General features: G+C 42.0%; 1 protein-coding gene across 1 annotated transcript; it reads left to right on the forward strand.

Annotated features, from left to right (window-relative positions):
• Positions 1–7,745: 7,745 nt before the first annotated feature.
• On the forward strand, positions 7,746–21,092 carry LOC110501715 (charged multivesicular body protein 2b). Its single transcript, XM_021579458.2, has 6 exons — positions 7,746–7,971; positions 11,300–11,391; positions 15,931–16,125; positions 17,187–17,289; positions 17,521–17,627; positions 19,687–21,092. The coding sequence occupies exons 1-6, from the start codon at positions 7,938–7,940 to the stop codon at positions 19,798–19,800; spliced, it is 645 nt and encodes a 214-aa protein (XP_021435133.1). The 5' UTR covers positions 7,746–7,937; the 3' UTR covers positions 19,801–21,092.
• Positions 21,093–22,089: the final 997 nt, after the last annotated feature.

Genomic DNA, 22,089 nt, shown 5'->3' on the forward strand with positions numbered 1-22,089 from the left:
TTTCCCTACTGCTCCCTCTACTCAGCAAATTGGATGCAGTCTATCACAATGCCATCCCTTTCATCACCAAAGCCCCACATACTACAGACCACTGAGATCTGTATGCTCTCGTTGGCTGGCCCACGCTTCATATTTGTCGCCAAACCCACTGGCTCCAGGTCATCTATAAGGCCTTGCTAGGTAAAGAACTTGTTCTCAACTGGCTTACCTGGTTAAATAAAGGTGAAATAAAAAATAAATACAGTCATTGATCACTGGTCACTTTAATAATGTTTACATACTGTTTAGCCTACTTTATATGTATATACTGTATTCTAGTCAAGGCTCATCCTATATAACTACTGCTGTACACACCTTTTCTATTCATATACTGTCCATACTGTCTATACACACCATTCACATACATAGATAGAAACATAAGCATTTCGCTGCAAACAGGCAGAGGGAGACAGACAGACAGACAGACAGACAGACAGACAGACAGACAGACAGACAGGCAGAGGGAGACAGACAGACAGACAGACAGACAGACAGACAGACAGTGTAGTGAGGTGTGTACTGGCGGAAGAGTAGTCAGGCGCAGGAGAGCGAAAACTGATTTACAACGGTGTCGTTTAATATCCATAAACCACCGTCAACAGAACAATACAATAAATGGGTCAAACAAAACCCGGTAATCACCAGCATACCGTGCATGAGCACTACAAGAAACAATTACCAACAAGGACATGGGGGGGAACAGAGGGTTAAATACACAACATACACACCAAAGTGGATCAGCGATGGCTTGAAGGTCGGTGACTTGGACTGCTGAATGCCGCCCGAACAAGGAGAGGGACCAACTTCGGCGGAAGTCGTGACAGACAGACAGAGACTGTATTGTTTATAATATGTTTCCTATTAAAAGGAATAGGTACAGTATGTACATGGCTGTTATATGTGGGCTCATTTCAGTCAATAACCTTAATACATGGTCATGTGTCATTTAATTGTGGGTGGTGGTTTAAATAAAAAATATAATTATTATATAAAATGACAAAACCACATTTTAACAAAAGGCTCAATGACCATCCAGTCTAATCCCACATTGTGACTAATTTAATCACAAAATAATGTAACATAGTCCAAGATAATCACATTTTTAATTGTTCCTGCTGTTTTAGCTATCATACTGATATCATACTGCCACGCAGAACCAGAATGTCAATGGAACTTTTAATTGGATCTCACAAAGGGAATCCCGCACATGTGTGTGTGTGTGTGTCCTCCTCCGTGGTGGCAGAGCGGGGTGATATGTGTCTGTAGTGTGTTAATGAACTGACCAGTGGAGGACTCAGATCTCTCTGGAATGACGGACCAGGCCTTTATAACCAGATAATTACACTAATAATAATATAACTCCTGCTCCATTAAAAATCACCAGTTTGCAAATGAGATGGTAATAGAGACAGGCGTGAATACTGAGAGTTATTTAATGAGGTATTGGAGACTCAAAGACTGTCTGGATTGATAGAGGACCCTCCTTGACTGGTCTGACAGGAAGGTCAAATGGGGTTCTTGGTAATTGGAAAGGGTCAGGTCAGAGAGAGAAAGTGAGGGAAAGAAGTGAATACATTTCATATTGCAATGCATCTAGTATGTTACATTTAACTTCCAACTTGGTCTACACAGTAATTGTTTCTGTCTGTGCTGTTATTTTTCCTAACATACCAGATCAGCATATTATCCCCTAAATAAAGCACATCATGTAATCACTGTCTGCTCTGCTTCCTCTTTCCTCCCGTTTAGACGATATGCCTCCGTCAAACAATAGAAATACTGAATATAATGTAGATTAGATTTAAGTTGTCTTGAAGGACTACTGTAGAACAGTGGGAGATAGGGAAAAGAGGCGTCTTTCTGAAGTGAGTCGTTTTAAAAAGCACAGACAGAAAAGGATTATGCGAATACAAGCAGACAGAGAAACAGTTTCTGCTGTGCCAGCACCGTCAGGAATTAGAAAGTCTTTAACACATCTCTGTCTGTCTGAATATAATTTCCTACCTTAATGTACTGGTGTTGGCTTATCCTTGGCATATACAGTGGGGCAAAAAAGTATTTAGTCAGCCACCAATTGTGCAAGTTCTCCCACTTAAAAAGATGAGAGAAGCCTGTAATTTTCATCATAGGTACACTTCAACTATGACAGACAAAATGAGAAGAAAATAAATCCAGAAAATCACATTGTAGGATTTTTAAGTAATTTATTTGCAAATTATGGTGGAACATAAGTATTTGGTCACCTACAAACAAGCAAGATTTCTGGCTCTCACAGACCTGTAACTTCTTCTTTAAGAGGCTCCTCTGTCCTCCACTCGTTACCTGTATTAATGGCACCTGTTTGAACTTGTTATTAGTATAAAAGACACCTGTCCACAACCTCAAACAGTCACACTCCAAACTCCACTATGGCTAAGACCAAAGAGCTGTCAAAGGACACCAGAAACAAAATTGTAGACCTGCACCAGGCTGGGAAGACTGAATCTGCAATAGGTAAGCAGCTTGGTTTGAAGAAATCAACTGTGAGAACAATTATTCGGAAATGGAAGACATACAAGACCACTGATAATCTCCCTCGATCTGGGGCTCCACGCAAGATCTCACCCTGTGGGGTCAAAATGATCACAAGAACGGTGAGCAAAAATCCCAGAACCACACGGGGGCCCTAGTGAATGACCTGAGAGAGCTGGGACCAAAGTAACAAAGCCTACCATCAGTAACACACTACGCCGCCAGGGACTCAAATCCTGCAGTGCCAGACGTGTCCCCCTGCTTAAGCCAGTACATGTCCAGGCCCGTCTGAAGTTTGCTAGAGAGCATTTGGATGATCCAGAAGAAAATTGGGAGAATGTCATATGGTCAGATGAAACCAAAATATAACTTTTTGGTAAAAACTCAACTCGTCGTGTTTGGAGGACAAAGAATGCTGGGTTGCATCCAAAGAACACCATACCTACTGTGAAGCATGGGGGTGGAAACATCATGCTTTGGGGCTGTTTTTCTGCAAAGGGACCAGGACGACTGACCGTGTAAAGGAAAGAATGAATGGGGCCATGTATCGTGAGATTTTGAGTGAAAACCTCCTTCCATCAGCAAGGGCATTGAAGATGAAACATGGCTGGGTCTTTCAGCATGACAATGATCCCAAACACAGCGCCCGGGCAACAAAGGAAGCATTTCAAGGTCCTGGAGTGGCCTAGCCAGTCTCCAGATCTCAACCCCATAGAAAATCTTTGGAGGGAGTTGAAAGTCCGTGTTGCCCAGCAACAGCCCCAAAACATCACTGCTCTAGAGGAGATCTGCATGGAGGAATGGGCCAAAATACCAGCAACAGTGTGTGAAAACCTTGTGAAGACTTACAGAAAACGTTTGACCTCTGTCATTGCCAACAAAGGGTATATAACAAGTATTGAGATAAACTTTTGTTATTGACCAAATACTTATTTTCCACCATAATTTGCAAATAAATTCATTAAAAATCCTACAATGTGATTTTCTGGATTTTTTTTCTCATTTTGTCTGTCGTAGTTGAAGTGTACCTATGATGAAAATTACAGGCCTCTCTCATCTTTTTAAGTGGGAGAACTTGCACAATTGGTGGCTGACTAAATACTTTTTTTGCCCCACTGTATGTGCATGTGTATGTGTATGTTTGTGTGCGACTGTATGGGGTGTGTCTGGCTATCCCCTCTCGAATCTGACCACAGGACTCGTCCTCTCTGCCCTGCCATACTTAGTGAGTCTAATTCCCCATGCTAATAATATTCACCAGCCTCCCTCCCCTCACTGATACTGGCTCAGCCCGGCCCCAGGGCGGTGGGGTGGTAGAATGGACAGGGGAGATGAGACTGGGGAAGAGAGGAGAATGGAGGCAGGAGACATGGATAGAGGAGAGACATACGTAGGATGTCATGGAGATAGAAACCAGGAGGGGACAGGAGAAGGGCATGTGATGCAGGGCTGAGGGAGGATGGGGAGAGACAGAGGAATGACGGGAGGAACCTGATGTTACACATGTTCCATACCTGGCCCAGATTGTCTTCCTCGGGCTAGACATACCTGTGGATAAGAGCTTGTCATTGGCTGGAATAATGAGTGTCTTCATTAGTATCCCTTGACTCCCCAGTGAGATGTCAGCAGAGAGCAGGTTTAAACAATAGTACCACATCCCACTTTGACCTATGTTACATTATCACTGGAGTCAGTAACTCTGCTGAATGAATGGATTATTAGGCACATTTTCTGTGTGAAAGGTGTGTGAAAGGTGTGTGTGTGTGTGTGTGTGTGTGTGTGTGTGTGTGTATGTGTGTGTGTGTGTGTGTGTGTGCACGCGCATGTGGGCGTGTGTGTCCCCTGCTCCAGGCTGCTAGTGATGAGCTAACCCACCAGGGGAGATAATCTTTCATTACCCACGTTCCCTGCTGCCCTGTGCCTGAGAGCAACACGCCTCTCTCTCATTCTTCCCACGGGCTAAAGGAGTGGAGTCATTCACTCTATATATTACCCCTTCTGACCCTGTACCTATCTTCCCACCCACCCCTCCCTCTCTCCACCCTCCCCTTTATGTGTCTCGTTCTAGTTGAGAGCATCCATCCATCAGCTAGAGGATGTTGCTGTTTAAATCCCCTGCTACCACTCTAAGTCCTGGGCCTATCTCCGCCTGCATCTGTCTGTTATCATTGCACCATAACTCTGCCTTGTTACATGTCACATATCACACATATTATACCAGCCATGAACTCAGGATTGGTGGATGATCATGGTAATTAAATCATACTCCTGCTTGAATACATGCTGAATATGAACAACACTATAGAGTAAGGTTACCCAACTGGCAGCCTGTGGGCCAAATTTGTCCCTCGGGCGGTTTTATTTTGGTTCCGGAGTTTTCTGAGTAAAAAAATGTAATATGTATATATATATATTGAATTGTTGTTTTTTAATTTTCATTGTTGGACATAAAATACTTTAAAACCACCAGGAAATCAGCTCTAAGTGATTTTAATTGTGAAAATCGGTTCCCAAGTATGATAGAGAGACATACTGTATGTGATTGTATACAAATAATAATAATAAATAATAACTGGTTGGATTTGTACCGTGCTTTTCTACCAAATTAGGTCATCAAAGTGCTTTACATAGTAGGGGGAAACTCACCTCATCCACCATCAATGTGTAGCACCAACCTCAGTGATGCACGGCGACCATTTTTTGTGCCAGAACACTCACCACTCATCAGCTATCAGGTGGAGAGGTGAGGAGTGATGTATGGAAATTAGGAATGAGGGGGACGATTAGGTGACCATGAAGGAATGTGGCCAGGTTGGGAATTGAGCCTTGACTGGGGTGAACACCCCTACTCTTACAATAAGTGCCATGGGATTTTGAATGACCACAGAGAGTCAGGACACCCGTTTTAACGTCCCATCCGAAAGACGGCACCCTACGCAGGGCAATGTCCCCAAATGTAATCAAGGTTTGAAATGATTATGTTTTAGTCAAATATTATATCTGTTTAGGCTTCTTGCGGTCAATTTGAAGTCTACAAATATGTGTTTTATAAAGTTCCGGCCCCCCGACCATCCGCTCAAGAAAACATTGTCCCGCTGCTGAATCTAGTTGATGATCCCTGCTATAGAGCAATAAAAATCACATGCATCATATTGTAAAGGAATCGGAAACACTTTGACAGATATACGTATAATAATTGACAAAGAAAGATCAAATCCAATATCTTCTAACTAAAGTCATCATTCAACCCTTCAGCATTGCTGATGGGGAAACACATGTTATTATGTATTGCAGATGGATTGCACTACAGTGAGTCTACGTGTAGAATGAGACCTCAAAGCAAAATGTTAGATTGTTCTGTTATAATTCTCAGGGATTCACAGTGATTGTACTGGGATCTAATTTCACACATGACATCTCTCTCTGCTGTCTGTCTTCTGTCTGTCTGTGTAGTTAGTTAGCAGCATGTTAACATTAAACGTCTGTTCGCCTCAGGCGAGACCACCAACAGAGATAGAGAAAATAGAGAGATTTTTTTGTTTTTGTTGAATACCTCAGAGGGAATTCTCATTTAATGTCCTCAACATGTCCCTCCCTCCCTTCCCTCCAATATGAGATGTAGATATGTAATATACTTTGAAAACAACCTCCACAGCAAATACAGGAGTCTGTGGCTAGTGTCATTATGAAGGGGGCTGTAGAGGGCCTGTGTGCTGGGGGCTGGCTGGATGGATGGATCACCTCAGGGCATGTGGTAGTAGTAGTGATGAGAGCGTTTAGCACCGTTCCCTGTAGTCTACTACTGATTAGACCTAACATCTCCCTAATAACCTTAACTAGAACAACGCCCCAGGACACTGCACTCCTCCACTGGGATGGAGAGGGGTATGAGCTGAGAGCTACTAATCCTCCTCTCCTCTGTCTTCTCAAAGTCACCCCACTATCCTCTGTCTCCTCTCATCTGTTATCTTCTCCTCTCCTCCTTCTGTACTTGGTCCCATCCTCTCATTTTGAGCCATAACTCCCCCTCTCTTCCTCTCCTATTCTCCTCTTCTCTACTCCCTCCTTTTCCATTTTACCAAATGGAGGGAACTCAGAATTTTCATTGAATTGAGTTGGTTACGGTTCAAGTGAGCAGACTGCAATGTTTCTCACAGCAGCATTAATATGAAGAGAAACCATCCTATGAATTTATTCTTTAATATAGCAGGTCCCTGACCTCAGTGGTAACATTATCCAGTGAGATGAGGATGAAATGAGAACAAAATAATTGATGGCGGTGTAAAGCCGTAGGGAGTTATTTTATGTCTATCTAGCCTCTGTGGTTGTTTTTATGGATGTAGTACTTTACATTTTCATAGCTTCTTAAAAAAAAATACACACACGAGCGCACACAGAGGGGGACACACACACAGACATAACAATCCCGAGCATTTGCTATATTTTCATGTGCATAGAAAATAACTCCAACCATTTTTTTAATGGGGGCATAATCCAATATGCAAAAATAAAAATCATAAATGCTAATGGAAATGGCCTGTGCTTGAGCTACTATTTATTGCTTTCTAGTGACTGGTCTGGTGTCTTGAGGTTAAACGCCCCCATCCTGTCATTTCACAGGTGTCACCAACAGTTAGCCTGGATGCCGCTTGTCTTGCTCAACTAAAAATGTAATCTGTCTCATCTCAACTTTTTAAGTCACTTCAATAAAACGATTTTGAGGTACATTGATCTAATATTTTGTCATTTAGAAAAAAGTTATGTATATATAATATTATGAAGTTAGATCTATAAACGTGTTTATAACGTGTTTATATATACCAGTAAGGGAGCCTAAAGATAAATAATCCACTTGGTTAGAGAGAATAATTGTAATCAGTTTTTAATAAAGTAGTACAATTTAAAGTGAATATGTTTGGGTCTCTATTTTTATTAAAGAACAAAATAAATCTTATTTCCCTTCAAATATGTTTGTCTAAGGATAGCCAGTATGCACATATCTAAATCTTGCCAAACTTTTCCGTAGAGGGCGTTTTTCCCAAAGTTACCGTCCTCATTTTCTACTCACTCGGCAATTTCTGAGCAGAGTTGATAAAATAATCACTGATAACTAAAAAAAAAAAAATCTAACCCAGTTCACTGTGCGGGTTGATAAAAGAGCTCCGTTTGCGTTGGAACAGTAGCGCTCTCTAGGGGAGACAAGGGGAACTGTGAGAGTCCCGTGGTGACGTCAGAGAGTCGGCGGTGAGTCTGGGATGTCATGTGAAAGGCTGGAACAGTTCGACCAGGAAGTCTCAGCTTGTTGCTAGAGCTACAGTTTAGCTGCCCACGGCCTGGAAGCACATACATTGTATTTAGGCATAGTATTTGGTTTTAATTTGTGCGCCATGGCTTCTCTATTCAAGAAGAAGACAGTCGACGGTAAGTTTGTTTTCCACTGCTAGTAGGCTTGTAGCAAAGTTGTTTGAATTGGTGTGACCCAGACTCTGCCAGTAACGAACACAGACTTGCCTACTGAACGAGCCAGTTGAACTGTTTTACCAGTTCACCTGACACCAGTTTAAAAAGTGAAGATGCATGTTTGTTACAAAATCAACAATGACATTGGTCAACGTGGAATCCCCTCAAGTTAGACTGTGTCACAGTCTGAAACTAGACAATATAACGTTACTATTCCACTTGTCTGTGTAACGTTATCAGTGAAAGTTCCTTGTGAAGTTGCTAAATGCAACAACAACAACAAGAAACTGGTCAGAATTTGACCATCGTGTGAACAGTGTAGTTGTATTAGGCTAAATTAGTAGATTGTTACATTGATTTGATTATGCTGCCTAGTATGTTTAATGGTTACTTTGTAATTTACCTGCTGACTGGAACAGATTAATTCCATGATTAACAGCCTCTAGCAGTGTAGGACCTGTAAGAAAGCTTTGTTCACACGAGAGAAACATGTGATCCAGAGACCCTGTTACTTCACTCTGTTCAGTTAAAGACAGATGGATATAAGTACGGTTTATCACAGTGTCTGCGCGATCCATTCCCGCTACTCTCTAAAAATCATATTACATATCGGGAAATAATTTTTGATGTATCGTTTTGACAATATCGCAATATTATTTTTTTTGCGCTAGTTGGCTGTACCTGCTGCACCAACACTCCAATTGTTCGCAATCTTAATAATTTGGGCACCAAAGTATCGTCATAATATCATATGGTGCGGTCCCTGGCAATTGCCAACCCTAGTAATGACCATGTCAAGATTTCAATTAGGCTATGTTGGACTGTAAAACACTTCTCAGTTTTCCTGTCTCATAGTAGTCAAACATGAAGCAAGGGGAAACCAAAAGTCAACAGTGAAGTGTGTGTGTGTGTGTGAGAGAGAGAGTTCAAACTGCCTGTAAAGATAACACAGCACGTGCCATGCAGCATTTTGCTGCTGCTGATACTTTGAAAATGTAGCAATATGTTAAAAGAAGCACCTCAAATATTGATTTTCAGGTGTCTCTTGATAAAGAAAAGCTAAGAAGAGGAAGAAATGTCTCCATCTTATTGTGTATTTCCTTGAGCCATTGAAATGTTGGGCCTTATCAGTCAAAATGTTTTGGTTTTACAGGGTCAGAATGCAACAGAACTATTCAGAATACATCAATACATTACTTCTGAATCACTAATAACTTTATTAAACAAAAACATATTGTACGTTTTTATATAATCAATTTCAAGTTTCTACCTAATTCAATATTAATAAGTTATTTCATGACCATGGTCTCATTGATGGAGAATCAATATTCACTTACTGTGACTGTACTGTACGTTTACTCAAGGCCAGATAGTTGATAGAATATCTCAGCGTCTCTGCCCCTCCTCTCATTCTTTCTCTCTCCTCTCTCTGGGCGTGGGGTGCCAAGGTTGCCCGGTGTCGAGAAGCGCTGGTATCCCATGGTAGGGCGTGCGGGTGTGATGGCGGGCAGAGAATAGCTGGTGGAGTTTTGTAGACAATACCCCACCCTCTTGTAGACGTTGTCGATACGTCACCCTGCACGTAGATACTACGCTTCACTCTCACAAGTGGTCCAGCTCTCTCTCTCTCTCTGGAGTTGTTGGGGTGATGAGGGCACCATAGGTACCTATAGCAAGGATTCTCACTTTCAGGTCATTTTTTAAATGTATTATTTTTACATTCCGGTAATTTTTTTGAGAGTTTGAGAGCCTGTTATTCTGCAACATTTATCTGTAAAAACTTTACTGCAGTATTTTTTGGGGGGGGGCAGAAATGTATTTAATGTATTTTCTTCTAAAAGTTTGAGGTGCTTCACAACAACACAACTTCACTGCTGTATGCTTCAGTGGTGGACTTCCACTGCAGGAATTACCTGAACGTTAAACAAATACTTTCCTCTTATTGTTTTTAAATCTTTTATTTATACCTTTTTATAGTTTTGTGGAAAAACCTTATTTTGAGGAAAGAAAGATACATTTTCTGTTGAATATTTAGCATTTTGATCCAGCAATGAAACAGGCTCAATTTAGATGTTGTGTTAGAGGTTGTTGGTAGCACTTCTGGTACCTATTCTCACTGTAGAGAGAATCTCTGGGAATCCTCTCGTTCTAGTGATGGAGTCCAGTGCAATGGTCTAGTGCATCAGCTGGTGGAGTGCCCTGGCTCACTATATGTGTCTGCGGTAACCTTAGAGCTAATAGCAGTGTAGGGGATCGTGTCCTTTACCCAAATACGGGAGCTGGGATGGCCGGGACACATTCACAGCTGTGTGTGTGTGTGTGTAAGAGAGAGAATGGTTACCATCTGAAGATTATCTGAAGTGGTCTGGTGAGGGTGCAATTGTTGTTTTGTAAACCAATCGGTCATGCGATTCATTCTTGTTTTTTTTTCCTAGTTTTTATGCCAAATTTTGGATGGGGCGGTTTGGATGAAATGGCTAGAACGGTGTACCCTTGCCTACAGACATGCCTGGTCTCTCTCTGGGACTGCTCTCCAATCTCATACTCCACAGCCTTATATTAGGAACTGCTGCTGTGTGACCATCTCTCCGTGAATGCCTTCACTTATTCAGTTCACCTCATGCTTGTGCCTATATTGTTCCCATTGATGCTACACTTCAAGGGTTTTATCCTGCCTTAAAACATTGATTCAAATGATTATTATTTTTGCTACATTATTGCTGTTGTACATATGAAGGCAGGAGCCTGGTGTATTGTTATTGGAAACCCTTGAAACGAGACTCATCACATAGTTTACCCTGCCAATATTTCTAAAAGTAATATGTTATTAAGGAGTTATTTTAGTCTGGTCCATCTGAAGTATGAATTATCTCAATAAGAGTTCAATCCTGAGCTCTCTTTAGTGTTGGTCCACCTATCCATTTAATACAGATCCCAGTTGTATTGTGTACAGTTGAGTCTGGTATTTGGAGCATAGTGTGTGTCGGACTGTGTTACACGCGTCATGTCAGGGTAATGGGTAGTGTGTGGCAGGAATGGTTTAGAGTCCAGGCTCAGCCCCGTGAATGAGGAATTTCCAGAGCTTTGTCCCTGTCTATCTACCCGTGTGAACAGAATGGTACTCTGCTTCTATAGCTTTACAGAAAGCCCAATATCTGTGTCTGTCCTGTCTGTCCTGTCCGTCTGTCTGTCTGTCTGTCTGTGCAAAAAAAAAAACTGTTTGATTCAATAACTGTATGTTCGTAGGGTAAATGTTTTTCTAATTGCTCTGTCTCTCTCTCTCTCACAGACATTATAAAGGAACAGACTAAGGAGCTTCGTGGTACTCAGAGACAGATCACTAGAGACAGAGCTGCTCTGGAGAAACAAGAGAAACAAATGGTGAGACCCCCTCACCCTGTGAAGTGCTGTAGGACGGCAGCAGGTTTTAGTTTCTCAGTAGAACCTTTTCTGCTGATTTCATCAAATGTGTGTAAATGACTCAAGGCGGATCCTGCTCCATCCTACCTCCACTCACATCCCTTTCCTGATCTGTCTGTTAGGCCTACAAGCTGCTTAGCTAACCACTGGGATAGGAAAGACAGCTTTGGACAGGTAGAATAGCTACAGGGGAAAGAGGAAGTAGAACACGTGTGTGTGTGTGTGTGTGTGTGTGTACTGGCATGGATCCAGGGATAGCCCATGATTTGAATTTATAGCCACTTTATTCCATAGAACAACTTGGTTCATTATTCAGATGAAAAAGAGGATGTTTTGTCACATCTGTCCAGCTGAATTATTGCCCTGGTCCAGTGAGCATTAGATCAGTCTGTCTCTATGTACATTGTTATTTGATAGCACCATTCATCTGTCAGTTTTACCGAATCCTCTCCCCTCTCTCTCAAATTCAGGTTGCTTTATTGGCATGAAATACAATTTGTATTGGTACAGCATTTCAGTAAATATAGTGCAATGAGGATAATGAAACACAGTTCATTTCAGTATTAATAATAGTACATACTGTATGTGACCCACCACCTGGATTCGGTCCAATGTAGCAATAATTGAAATGGTGTTTTTTACATTGGATAAAGGTTGAGAATCAGAGCTAGAAAATTGAATATCATAACCTGCAGTTGAGGAATAATGGTAAAGTAATTCTGCTTTGAATGTTGACAAACCTCTAACCCCACTTTTGAGAAAATGGCCCATATTAGTTTTTGTACACCAACTTGAGAGCCCTTCTTTGTCTACACTATTCAGCATAGTCTAACCCTCTTATGCCTTAGCCCCACCCATCTCTTTAACGATTCACATGTGAGGCCATGTGCTGAACAGAGTGAATTAGATAGTAGTGTAGTAAACAAAGATTTCCAGGACTCTCTGCATTTGGTAATCATATCTCTGCTTCCACCGGGCATTCCACTGATTTCAAAACTCTCTCAACTTCTTCCGAGACGACACTGTTGAGCGCCGTTTCTTCTGATGACAGTGATGGGGGAAGAATCTACAATGTCTGCTTCAATTAACATGTTTTTTCCTAAATCAGGGATTTCCTCAATGTCTGATTCATTTTCAGAGTCTGAGAGAGTCACCATGGCACGATGGTCCTCCAGAAAGTACTCCGTCACTACTTTTTCCCACTGATTTTTGTCGATAGCGCTATTAACCTCATTGCAGCAATGCAACACTATGTAGAAAGGGTTGTCTACACATACTGAGCAGTTCATGTTCTAGACAGAAGCATTCTACATGGCAGACCAATCCGAACTTATCTCCCGGCATGTCCAGCCCACCCATTATCTCAGCCATTCATGGCTAGCGGGAAGTTTCCTGTATTTTTCCGTGGCTAAACCAACTAGGCTTGTAATTTAACAATTTTATTCGTATTTACAGATAGCATACAAGTTTTTTTTTTTATTAAGGTACATGAACCGGAAGTCATTTCTGCCCAAAAACACATTTTGATTAAAATAAAAAAAAGTTCAAATGACACTCCTATGAAGTGACATATGCCTAGGTCACATGATCATGTCTACAGGTACAACACTACTGCTGTTGTATAGTGTAATCTTTGGTTGATACATTTCATTAAATACAAATAAGATTATTAAAAATAATGGCTAATAAATAACCAAATATACATGGATGATGGTTACACTATGTATTACTTGTAAGTTATATACTATGTAAATACTTCAAGGAATTAATGGTCATGAGATGTTCCTCGGGCTTTGGCAATCAGAATTCTGTATGTGGGTTTTTTGCACATTGCTTATAATCGTAATTACAGGTGGACCCCAAACCTTGCTTCCATATAGTGCAATTGGTAAAATTACACTATTGAATATTTTGTACCAGATTTTAATAGGAATATTTATTTATATTTTTAGATGGGTTTTTTTTGGGGGGGGGAGGCTTATTTAATTAAAAACAAATTGTCCCAGGTAGTTGTACCATTGGTCATGTTCAACCATGGAATTTCCTAATCAACCATGGAATTTCCTAATTTCCTAATATAATATCAGTAATAAGCTCACATCAGCACCACTTGTCATCCCATCCTAAATCACTGTTACATATTTAAATGTCATTTTGCTTAATGGCAGATAGCAGCCTCATTATTAAGATGTTCTGTCTGTTCTGATCATTAATATGTTTAGCAGGCAGAGACTGACTGCACCTGTTTGTGTGTCTGAGGGGTAATGTAATGGTCCTGTAATGGAAATCTGCCTACTCAGCTGTTTAGCAGAGCGCTCTACCTGAGGAGGAGACTGGCTCTGCTGAATAATCATCTCCTTCACTCAGCTCTTCTCCACTCTACATAGCACTGATCAGCCTAATGATAGTTTAACCCTCACTACACTTTGACAGAGGGAAGGGGTGGAGGGATGGGAGTATTATTCCTGTAAAAATGTCAATAATGATAATTAATCAATAATTTTTGTTGAGGACTGGCTCTTCAGAATAATCAGAGACACACAGGGCTGCAGCTGTATTGTTTCCCAGAGGTCATGGCTTTACAGCCTTACAGTGTGTTCCCTCGGGCAATAGGCTGTTTTACCAAAGCTAAGAGGGGCTGCTAGCTCTCAGGTGTTTAGACCATAGCCAAATCACAGTATTTACACTGTGTATAATCTAATAGGGCTCCCTGGGGAAACTGATGTGTACTGTCGTGGCCAAAAGTTTTGAAAGTTTTACAAATATACATTTTCACAAAGTCTGCTGCCTCAGTTTGTATGATGGTAATTTGCATATACTCCAGAATGTTATGAAGACTGATCAGATGAATTGCAATTAATTGCAAAGTCCCTCTTTGCCATGCAAGTTAACTGAATCCCCCAAAAAACATTTCCACTGCATTTCAGCCCTGCCACAAAAGGACCAGCTGACATCATGTCAGTGATTCTCTCATTAACACAGGTGTGAGTGTTGACAAGGACAAGGCTGGAGATCACTCTGTCATGCTGATTGAGTTCAAATAACAGACTGGAAGCTTCAAAAGGAGGGTGGTGCTTGGAATCGTTGTTCTTCCTCTGTCAGCCATGGTTACCTGCAAGGAAACACGTGCCATCATCATTGCTTTGCACAAAAAGGGCTTCACAGGCAAGGATATTGCTGCCAGTAAGATTGCACCTAAATCAACCATTTATCGGATCATCAAGAACTTCAAGGAGAGCGGATCCATTGTTGTGAAGAAGGCTCCAGGGCGCCCAAAAAAGTCCAGCAAGCGCCAGGACCCTCTCCTAAAGTTGATTCAGCTGCGGGATCGGGGCACCACCAGTACAGAGCTTGCTCAGGAATGGCAGCAGGCAGGTGTTAGTGCATTTTTGGAGGATGGCCTGGTGTCAAGAAGGGCAGCAAAGAAGCCACTTCTCTCCAGGAAAAACATCAGGGACAGACTGATATTCTGCAAAAGGTACAGGGATTGGACTGCTGAAGACTGGGGTAAAGTCATTTTCTCTGATGAATCCCCTTTCCGATTGTTTGTGGCATCTGGAAAAAAGCTTGTCCGGAGAAGACAAGGTGAGCGCTACCATCAGTCCTGTGTCATACCAACAGTAAAGCATCCTGAGACCATTCATGTGTGGGGTTGCTTCTCAGCCAAGGGAGTGGGCTCACTCACATTTTTGCCTTTTATTTTGACTATTTTCTACATTGTAGAATAGTGAAGACATCAACGCTATGAAATAACACATGGAATATTTGTATTTATTTAACTATGTAAGTCCGTAAATAACATTCTTATTTAAAATGATGGCCTACACCGGCCAAACCCTCCCCTAACCCAGACGATGCTAGGCCAATTGTGCGCCGCTCTATGGGACTCCCGATTTACGGCCGATTGTGATACCGCCTGGGATCGAACCAGGGTCTGTAGTGACTCGTCTTGAATTGAGCTGCAGTGCCTTAGACCGCTGGGCCACTCAGGATCGCATGTAGTAACCAAAAAGTGTTTTAAAAAATCTAAATGTATTTTAAATTCTTCAAAGTAGCCACCCTTTGCCTTGACGACAGCTTTGCACGTTATTGGCAGTCTCTCAACCAGGTTCACATCGAATGTTTTCCAATAGTCTTGAAGGCGTTCCCACATATGCTTGGTTGCACTTGGTTGCTTTTCCTTCACTCTGCGGTCCAACTCATCCCAAACCATCTCAATTGGGTTGAGGTCGGAGGACTGTGGAGGCCAGGTCAACTGATGCAGCACTCATTGCTCTCCTTCTTGGTCAAATAGCCCTTACATATCCTGGACTTTTAACAAGGCACACCTGTTTATTGAAATGCATTCCAGGTGACTACCTCATGAAGCTGGTTGAGAGAATGCAAGTGTGTGCAAATCTGTCATCAAGACAAAGGGTGGCTACTTTGAAGAATCTAAAATAAATGCAAAGCCAGTCAGAAGCTGATCCTCCTCCTCCTGTTCCTTCCCTCCCCCTGTAGGAGATGGAGATAAAGAAGATGGCTAAGTCTGGGAACCGCGAGGCGTGTAAGATCTTGGCCAAGCAGCTGGTCCAGCTGAGGAAGCAGAAGAACAGGACCTACGCCGTCAGTTCAAAGGTCACTTCCATGTCCACACAGACCAAGGTCATGAATTCTCAAATGAAGATGGCTGGAGCCATGTCCACTACGGCTAAGGTAAAGAGCACCACACACATGCGTGCATTCACACACACATTCTGACAGGCACGCAGACCATCACATTTTGGATGTTGGGCCTCTAAAAGTCATCATTTTTTAAATTTGTATTGTTGCTCCACACACACATACATTTATGTGTGTCTGTGTAAATGAGGCCCAAAAGCAGACCGACTAACCCAGTTAACATTAAAACAGCTTCTCCAAAACAGTTCAAAGGATTCCTCTCCATCTCTGAGTGTGTGCTAATTAGTCTGTCTATATATCCTGTCATCCCCTCAGGATGGTAATGTTTGTCTGGTTGGGTAGAGATTCTCATTTCACCCTCGTCCATCCTATACCCTTTCACAGCTCAGAGACACAGATCAGATGACATCCTTACACATCTTAGTTTATTATCAATTAGTCTTCTGGTAATGTATAAAGTAGCATATCTAATTAGCCTGGTTATAGGACTATAAGCCCATAATGTTTAGAGCTAAGAATGTGAACTAGTTACAGTCTGAAAGTATTTATTAATGTAGTTATTCATGTATTAATCTGTTTCTAATCAGTGCATTGTTTCTGATCGGAGTGTTTTTCTCTGTGTGGTAGTTAATTAGTCATGACCAGGATGTCTGATTGGCTGGTCTCAGAATTAGACCTATCTGTAACAGAAAAAGGAATGTGTTTAGGGAGCGCTGCTCATTTGTGTGTTACCATACTTGTGTTACCACGGCTTCAGTGTGGAGGGAAAACAGTAAAGTCTCACCAAACAGCCCACTTCTAGCTTCATCTAGACTATGGGGCTGCAGAGAGACCCACTAACAACAGGGACATGCTCTGAAAAGGTTTTCGAGCAATACAAAAATGACATCGAATTACATGTGACGTGTGCAGCTCATTTGGCAGTTTGAGGCTCCGGCGTGAAACTAGGCCATGGCTGATAACACACAGGAAGAAGAGACAGAATCCCTCTACGTATTTATGATGCGCGTACGTGCTCTGGGAGTTGTGTATTGTGTCTGTGTAATATAACAGTTTTGGTGGTGTAAGTATTGTCTGTCTCTGTGTTTGTCCAGACAATGCAGGCGGTGAACAAGAAGATGGATCCGCAGAAGACCCTCCAGACCATGCAGGACTTCCAGAAAGAGAACATGAAGATGGGCATGACCGAGGACATGAGTAAGACCTGCTATCATTGGCTCCCTAGCCTAGGATTTAAACATTTTAAAAGAATGACAATAGTGACTGACAAAAAAAACTGTCAGAACCAAAAACATCATGCAGATCAGTGTGTTTGCCTAGTGGTTCAATGACCTTTTAACGGCAAACTGACTAGGACCTCTGTCTCGCTGCCTCTCACTCTCTGCCTGCCCCTTTTCCCCCTCTACCCCTCTCTCTTGCTCCCTCCAGTCAACGATACGTTAGATGAGATATTTGTGGAATCAGGAGATGAGGAAGAATCTCAGGACATTGTGAACCAGGTTCTGGATGAGATCGGGATCGAGATCTCTGGAAAGGTAAGACATACTGCCCAATGCCGTTCCCCAGTCACTTCTCCCCATAAGTAGTCCTCTGGAAAGGTAAGAGGGTCCTGTATCATCTCAAAGCCCTCTCCCATCTGGATGCTTTGAGGTGTAGCAGACAAAGACAGTAGCAGGATAGGCCGTAGCCTGCCTGGCTTAATGGGAGGGAGACTCCAGTCCTAGAGTACCCAACAGTAGGGCTGGGACGATACCAGTATTGCAATACTCGTTAGTATCGTGGTAAGAAAACGAAACACAAAGTGGATTTAATTTCTTTAAGAAAACAGCCCTAATGTTGAAAACATAATGTTGTCTTCCGGAGTCACATTTATTTATATTCCAAGATATAGAACACAATATTTTACATACAGCAGGTTTTTAAAGGACTTTCTGCTTCGTGTTTTCATTTTTGTCATGGAAAAAATATTGCGATACTGGTATCGTCACAGCCCTACCTAACATTTTTGTTGTAGTCCCGGACTAACTCACCTGATTCAACTCATTTGAGGACTTGATGATTAGTTGACAAGTTGAATCAGGTGTTTGTCCGGAGCTACGACAACAATGTGTACAGTTGGGGATACTGGAGTTGGGAAACACTGCTGTAGACTGTGCCTGTAGCCTGCCTGTCTTTATGGAAGATTGCTTGTAGGCGGGGGAACTGCAGTGGGGTTGCCAAAATTTAAATCAAATAACTGTGTGTGTGTGTGTCTGTGTGTGTCTGTGTCTGTGTCTGTGTCTCTGTGTGTGTGTGTGTGTGTGTACAGATTGTGTGGGACAATTTTGATTTGAAAAACTATTTTGAGTAAATGTATTAATTGGTTTCTATTAATTTTAATAAGATAAGAATAAGATTGTCTTTATGAGATGACAGCCTGTAGTCTGCCTGTAGTCTGCTTGTCTTTATGAGATGACAGCCTGTAGTCTGTGCCTGTAGTCTGCTTGTCTTTATGAGATGACAGCCTGTGTCTGTAGCCTGCCTGTCTTTATGAGACGACAGTCTGTGCCTGTAGCCTGCCTGTCTTTATGAGATGACAGTGTGCCTGTAGTCTGCCTGTCTTTATGAGATGACAGCCTGTAGCCTGCCTGTCTTTATGAGATGACAGCCTGTAGTCTGCCTGTAGCCTGCTTGTCTTTATGAGATGACAGTCTGTGCCTGTAGTCTGCCTGTCTTTATGAGATGACAGCCTGTAGTCTGTGCCTGTAGTCTGCCTGTCTTTATGAGATGACAGCCTGTAGTCTGCCTGTAGCCTGCTTGTCTTTGAGATAACAGCCTGTAGTCTGCCTGTAGCCTGCTTGTCTTTATGAGATGACAGCCTGTAGCCTGCCTGTCTTTATGAGATGACAGCCTGTAGTCTGTGCCTGTAGCCTGCCTCTTTATGAGATGACAGCCTGTAGTCTGTGCCTGTAGTCTGCTTGTCTTTATGAGATGACAGCCTGTAGTCTGTGCCTGTAGCCTGCCTGTCTTTATGAGATGACAGCCTGTAGCCTGCCTGTCTTTATGAGAGTGCCTGTAGTCTGTGCCTGTAGTCTGCTTGTCTTTATGAGATGACAGCCTGTAGCCTGTGCCTGTAGCCTGCCTATCTTTATGAGATGACAGCCTGTAGCCTGCCTGTCTTTATGAGATGACAGCCTGTAGACCAGGACTCATTCCACTGAGGGCCGAGTGTCAGGTTTCTTTTGTTCCATTCAATTAAGAACTAGACAATCAGGGGGGTGGAGTTCCTTACTAATTAGTTACCTTAATTCATCCATCAGTACAAGGGTGGAGCAAAAACCTGCACACACTCGGCCCCCCGTGGAATGAGTTTGACACGTGCTGTAGACTGTGCCTGTAGGTGTCCTGTGTGTGGCAATAAATGAGAGGCAGTTAGTGACTGTCCATCTGGCAGGGAACCCACTCCCCCTGGGGGACAGCATGTGTTACTTCACCACCGCTTTCTGTGCAGAAGGGCTACTCTACTGTGTGTTGTAAGGCCAGTGTTAACCTGTTGGGATGTGTGTTGTAAGACCAGTGCCAGTGTTAACTGGTTGTAATGTGTGTGTGTTTCAGATGGTGAGAGCCCCAGCAGCAGGGAAGAGTCTCCCTACTGCTTCTCCTAAACGGAAAACGCAGATCTCTGACGACGAGATAGAGCGACAACTCCGAGCCCTGGGAGTGGACTAACACACACACCATGGGCTAGGCCTGTGTACCAGCAGGCTGGTGGTCCATGTGTGGGTGATTCTGGTGGTCCAGATTGTGGGTGATTCTGAATATGTAATGACTAAATTAAGGAATAATAGAATATTATGACCCACACTACATTCTGCTGCAGCCTGCTGAAGGGGTTGGCCTCTTTATGTACATACAGACAGTTGACTCTGGAAAAGTGACCTCTATGTTCACATGATATTTTGTGCATGGCTTCTCCATTAGTCCTGGGAGTACAAATCCTGTGGGAGGAGGATGAAGTCAAAGAAACAGAGTGAGGTAATGACTGTTCTCTGTGCTCTCACATCTTTAGGTACAGTACTATAGACGCTGCTGGTGTCAAACTACTGACACTGTGTCTGTCTAGAACCACTGACATTAACTCTAGGAACTACTGACATTAACCCCTCCGAGTAGGGTAAGGGCTTGACTTTTTCACTAATGAACATTTTGCATGAGAATCTATGGAATTAGCAGGATCAAGCTGCATGTCAAGATACGTAAATAGATTCAGTTTAAAACGATGTGTGAAAGAGTAATTAATGCAAATTCAAACTAATAATCATTAACATATTTCGAAGAATAGTTCATTTTGAATTGCTTGTTTTGTACTATTGAGTTGTACTCTAATTTGAAGATGTTGTCTATGTGTCTTAGTTGATCTCTGTGTGTCCTGTCTTTCTGATGTGGGATAGAACCAACAGTCTGTCTGTCCTCCTCATCTCTCTCCTTTTATCTTGGCTGCTGTGCAGTTATCGTATCTGTTGTTAGAGCTGTTTTTTTAAAACACCACACACACACACACACACACACACACACACACACACACATTCTAGAGTGTATAATGGGTTTGTGAAGAAGACTGATCATTGTCTTCCTGACGCTCTCTCTGTTTCACTCTACCATGCTGTAAGAGCAGGAAAGGAGACAATGACATATTGTGCATTATCAACTAAACATTTCATGCATTCTAGAATGTTCCCTCTCACGGTTCTCTTCTGGTTTTCTAATGTCGACTAGTATATCACTGTATACTAAAATAATTGTCTTAAAGATTGTTACTGGAAAACATTGACTGGCTTACTATTGTTACATCAGTTTCTTTTCAACTTGATTTTGTGGTGCAATTCTCCAGAGAGGAAAGGTGAATAAATGAAATGTTGTTGTCACACTTTTTCTCCACCCTGTATGTATCCTCTGTATCTATACAGTTGTACTGTTTAGACTTTGACTTTTATAATGAATAAAATAGCATCATGTACAAAGAAATGGTTTTATTGTCACACTGAATAGGTGCAGTGAAATATGTTGTTTTACTAGCTGCTGCTAGTTAGTTTGGGTGTACCCTTTGACCTATGCCAACCACACCTGCTTCATATCAATGGTGTTTTTATTCAGGCATTGAAGAGGACAGTCTGATTTAGAAGCATGGAGGCCCAGAGCTGTGATGACACAATTTCAATTGAAGGGAGTCAATTCAGGAAGTGATTTTAATTTAAATTCAAAAAGGAAAAACTGTTGAAATAAATAGCTTCTACTCCTCCTTGAAAATAGATGCAGATTTTTCAAATTTGTAATGGTTACTTATATTTACTTCCTGAATTGACTGCCTTCAATTTGAATTGACCCCAGCCCTGACACACTCACGCAGCGCTTTGTCCTGCTGGAGAGCGCAGCCATATACCACAGGCTGTGAATTAGCATATATAGCTCATTATGTAGGGACCTCAGTATCAGTAGTGCCACAGTGCATCCCACCTTTTCTCAGACCACAGAGCATGTTCCCTTCTAATCTTATCCTTATTTCATGCCTGTCCTATTGAGATGACTCTGTCTAGATTTCCTACAGTTCTGCTCTCCCAGTACATCCAAATGAAGACATGGGAGAGTGAATGGATCCTGGGGGAAGGGGCTATGGAGATGAATTCCGAGGTTCCTCCACCAGACAGCTGTAAGACAGGAGCCACTCTACAGTTATAATGACCGGGTGAATTTAGCACAGTATGCACATGTTGACTAGTGGGCTGGATGTTTGTATTCACAGAAACACGTCAATAAATCAGGGAATAATGTCACTGTCATACAGCGCAGGGTGCTCAGCTCCCTTTTATTGGGCTCTAAGAAACACCAACTGCTTAATAAATGAATCATCAAATCATTACATTAAATGCATGTCAGTGCACAATCCATGAATGAATTAATTGCATCTGATAAATGTTTAATTTAAATATTTTTTTCACTTTTTTTATTTGTATACATCTA

Source organism: Oncorhynchus mykiss, chromosome 22 (assembly GCF_013265735.2).
Source record: "Oncorhynchus mykiss isolate Arlee chromosome 22, USDA_OmykA_1.1, whole genome shotgun sequence".
Classification (NCBI taxonomy): domain Eukaryota; kingdom Metazoa; phylum Chordata; class Actinopteri; order Salmoniformes; family Salmonidae; genus Oncorhynchus; species Oncorhynchus mykiss.

Bases quoted from the DNA above. Each gene is read 5' to 3' on its own strand.
- LOC110501715 (XM_021579458.2), top strand. From the start codon at position 7,938: ATGGCTTCTCTATTCAAGAAGAAGACAGTCGACG. The intron at 11,392-15,930 runs GTGAGACCCCCT...CTCCCCCTGTAG, and splicing joins AGAAACAAGAGAAACAAATG to GAGATGGAGATAAAGAAGAT. The intron at 17,628-19,686 runs GTAAGACATACT...TGTGTGTTTCAG, and splicing joins GGATCGAGATCTCTGGAAAG to ATGGTGAGAGCCCCAGCAGC.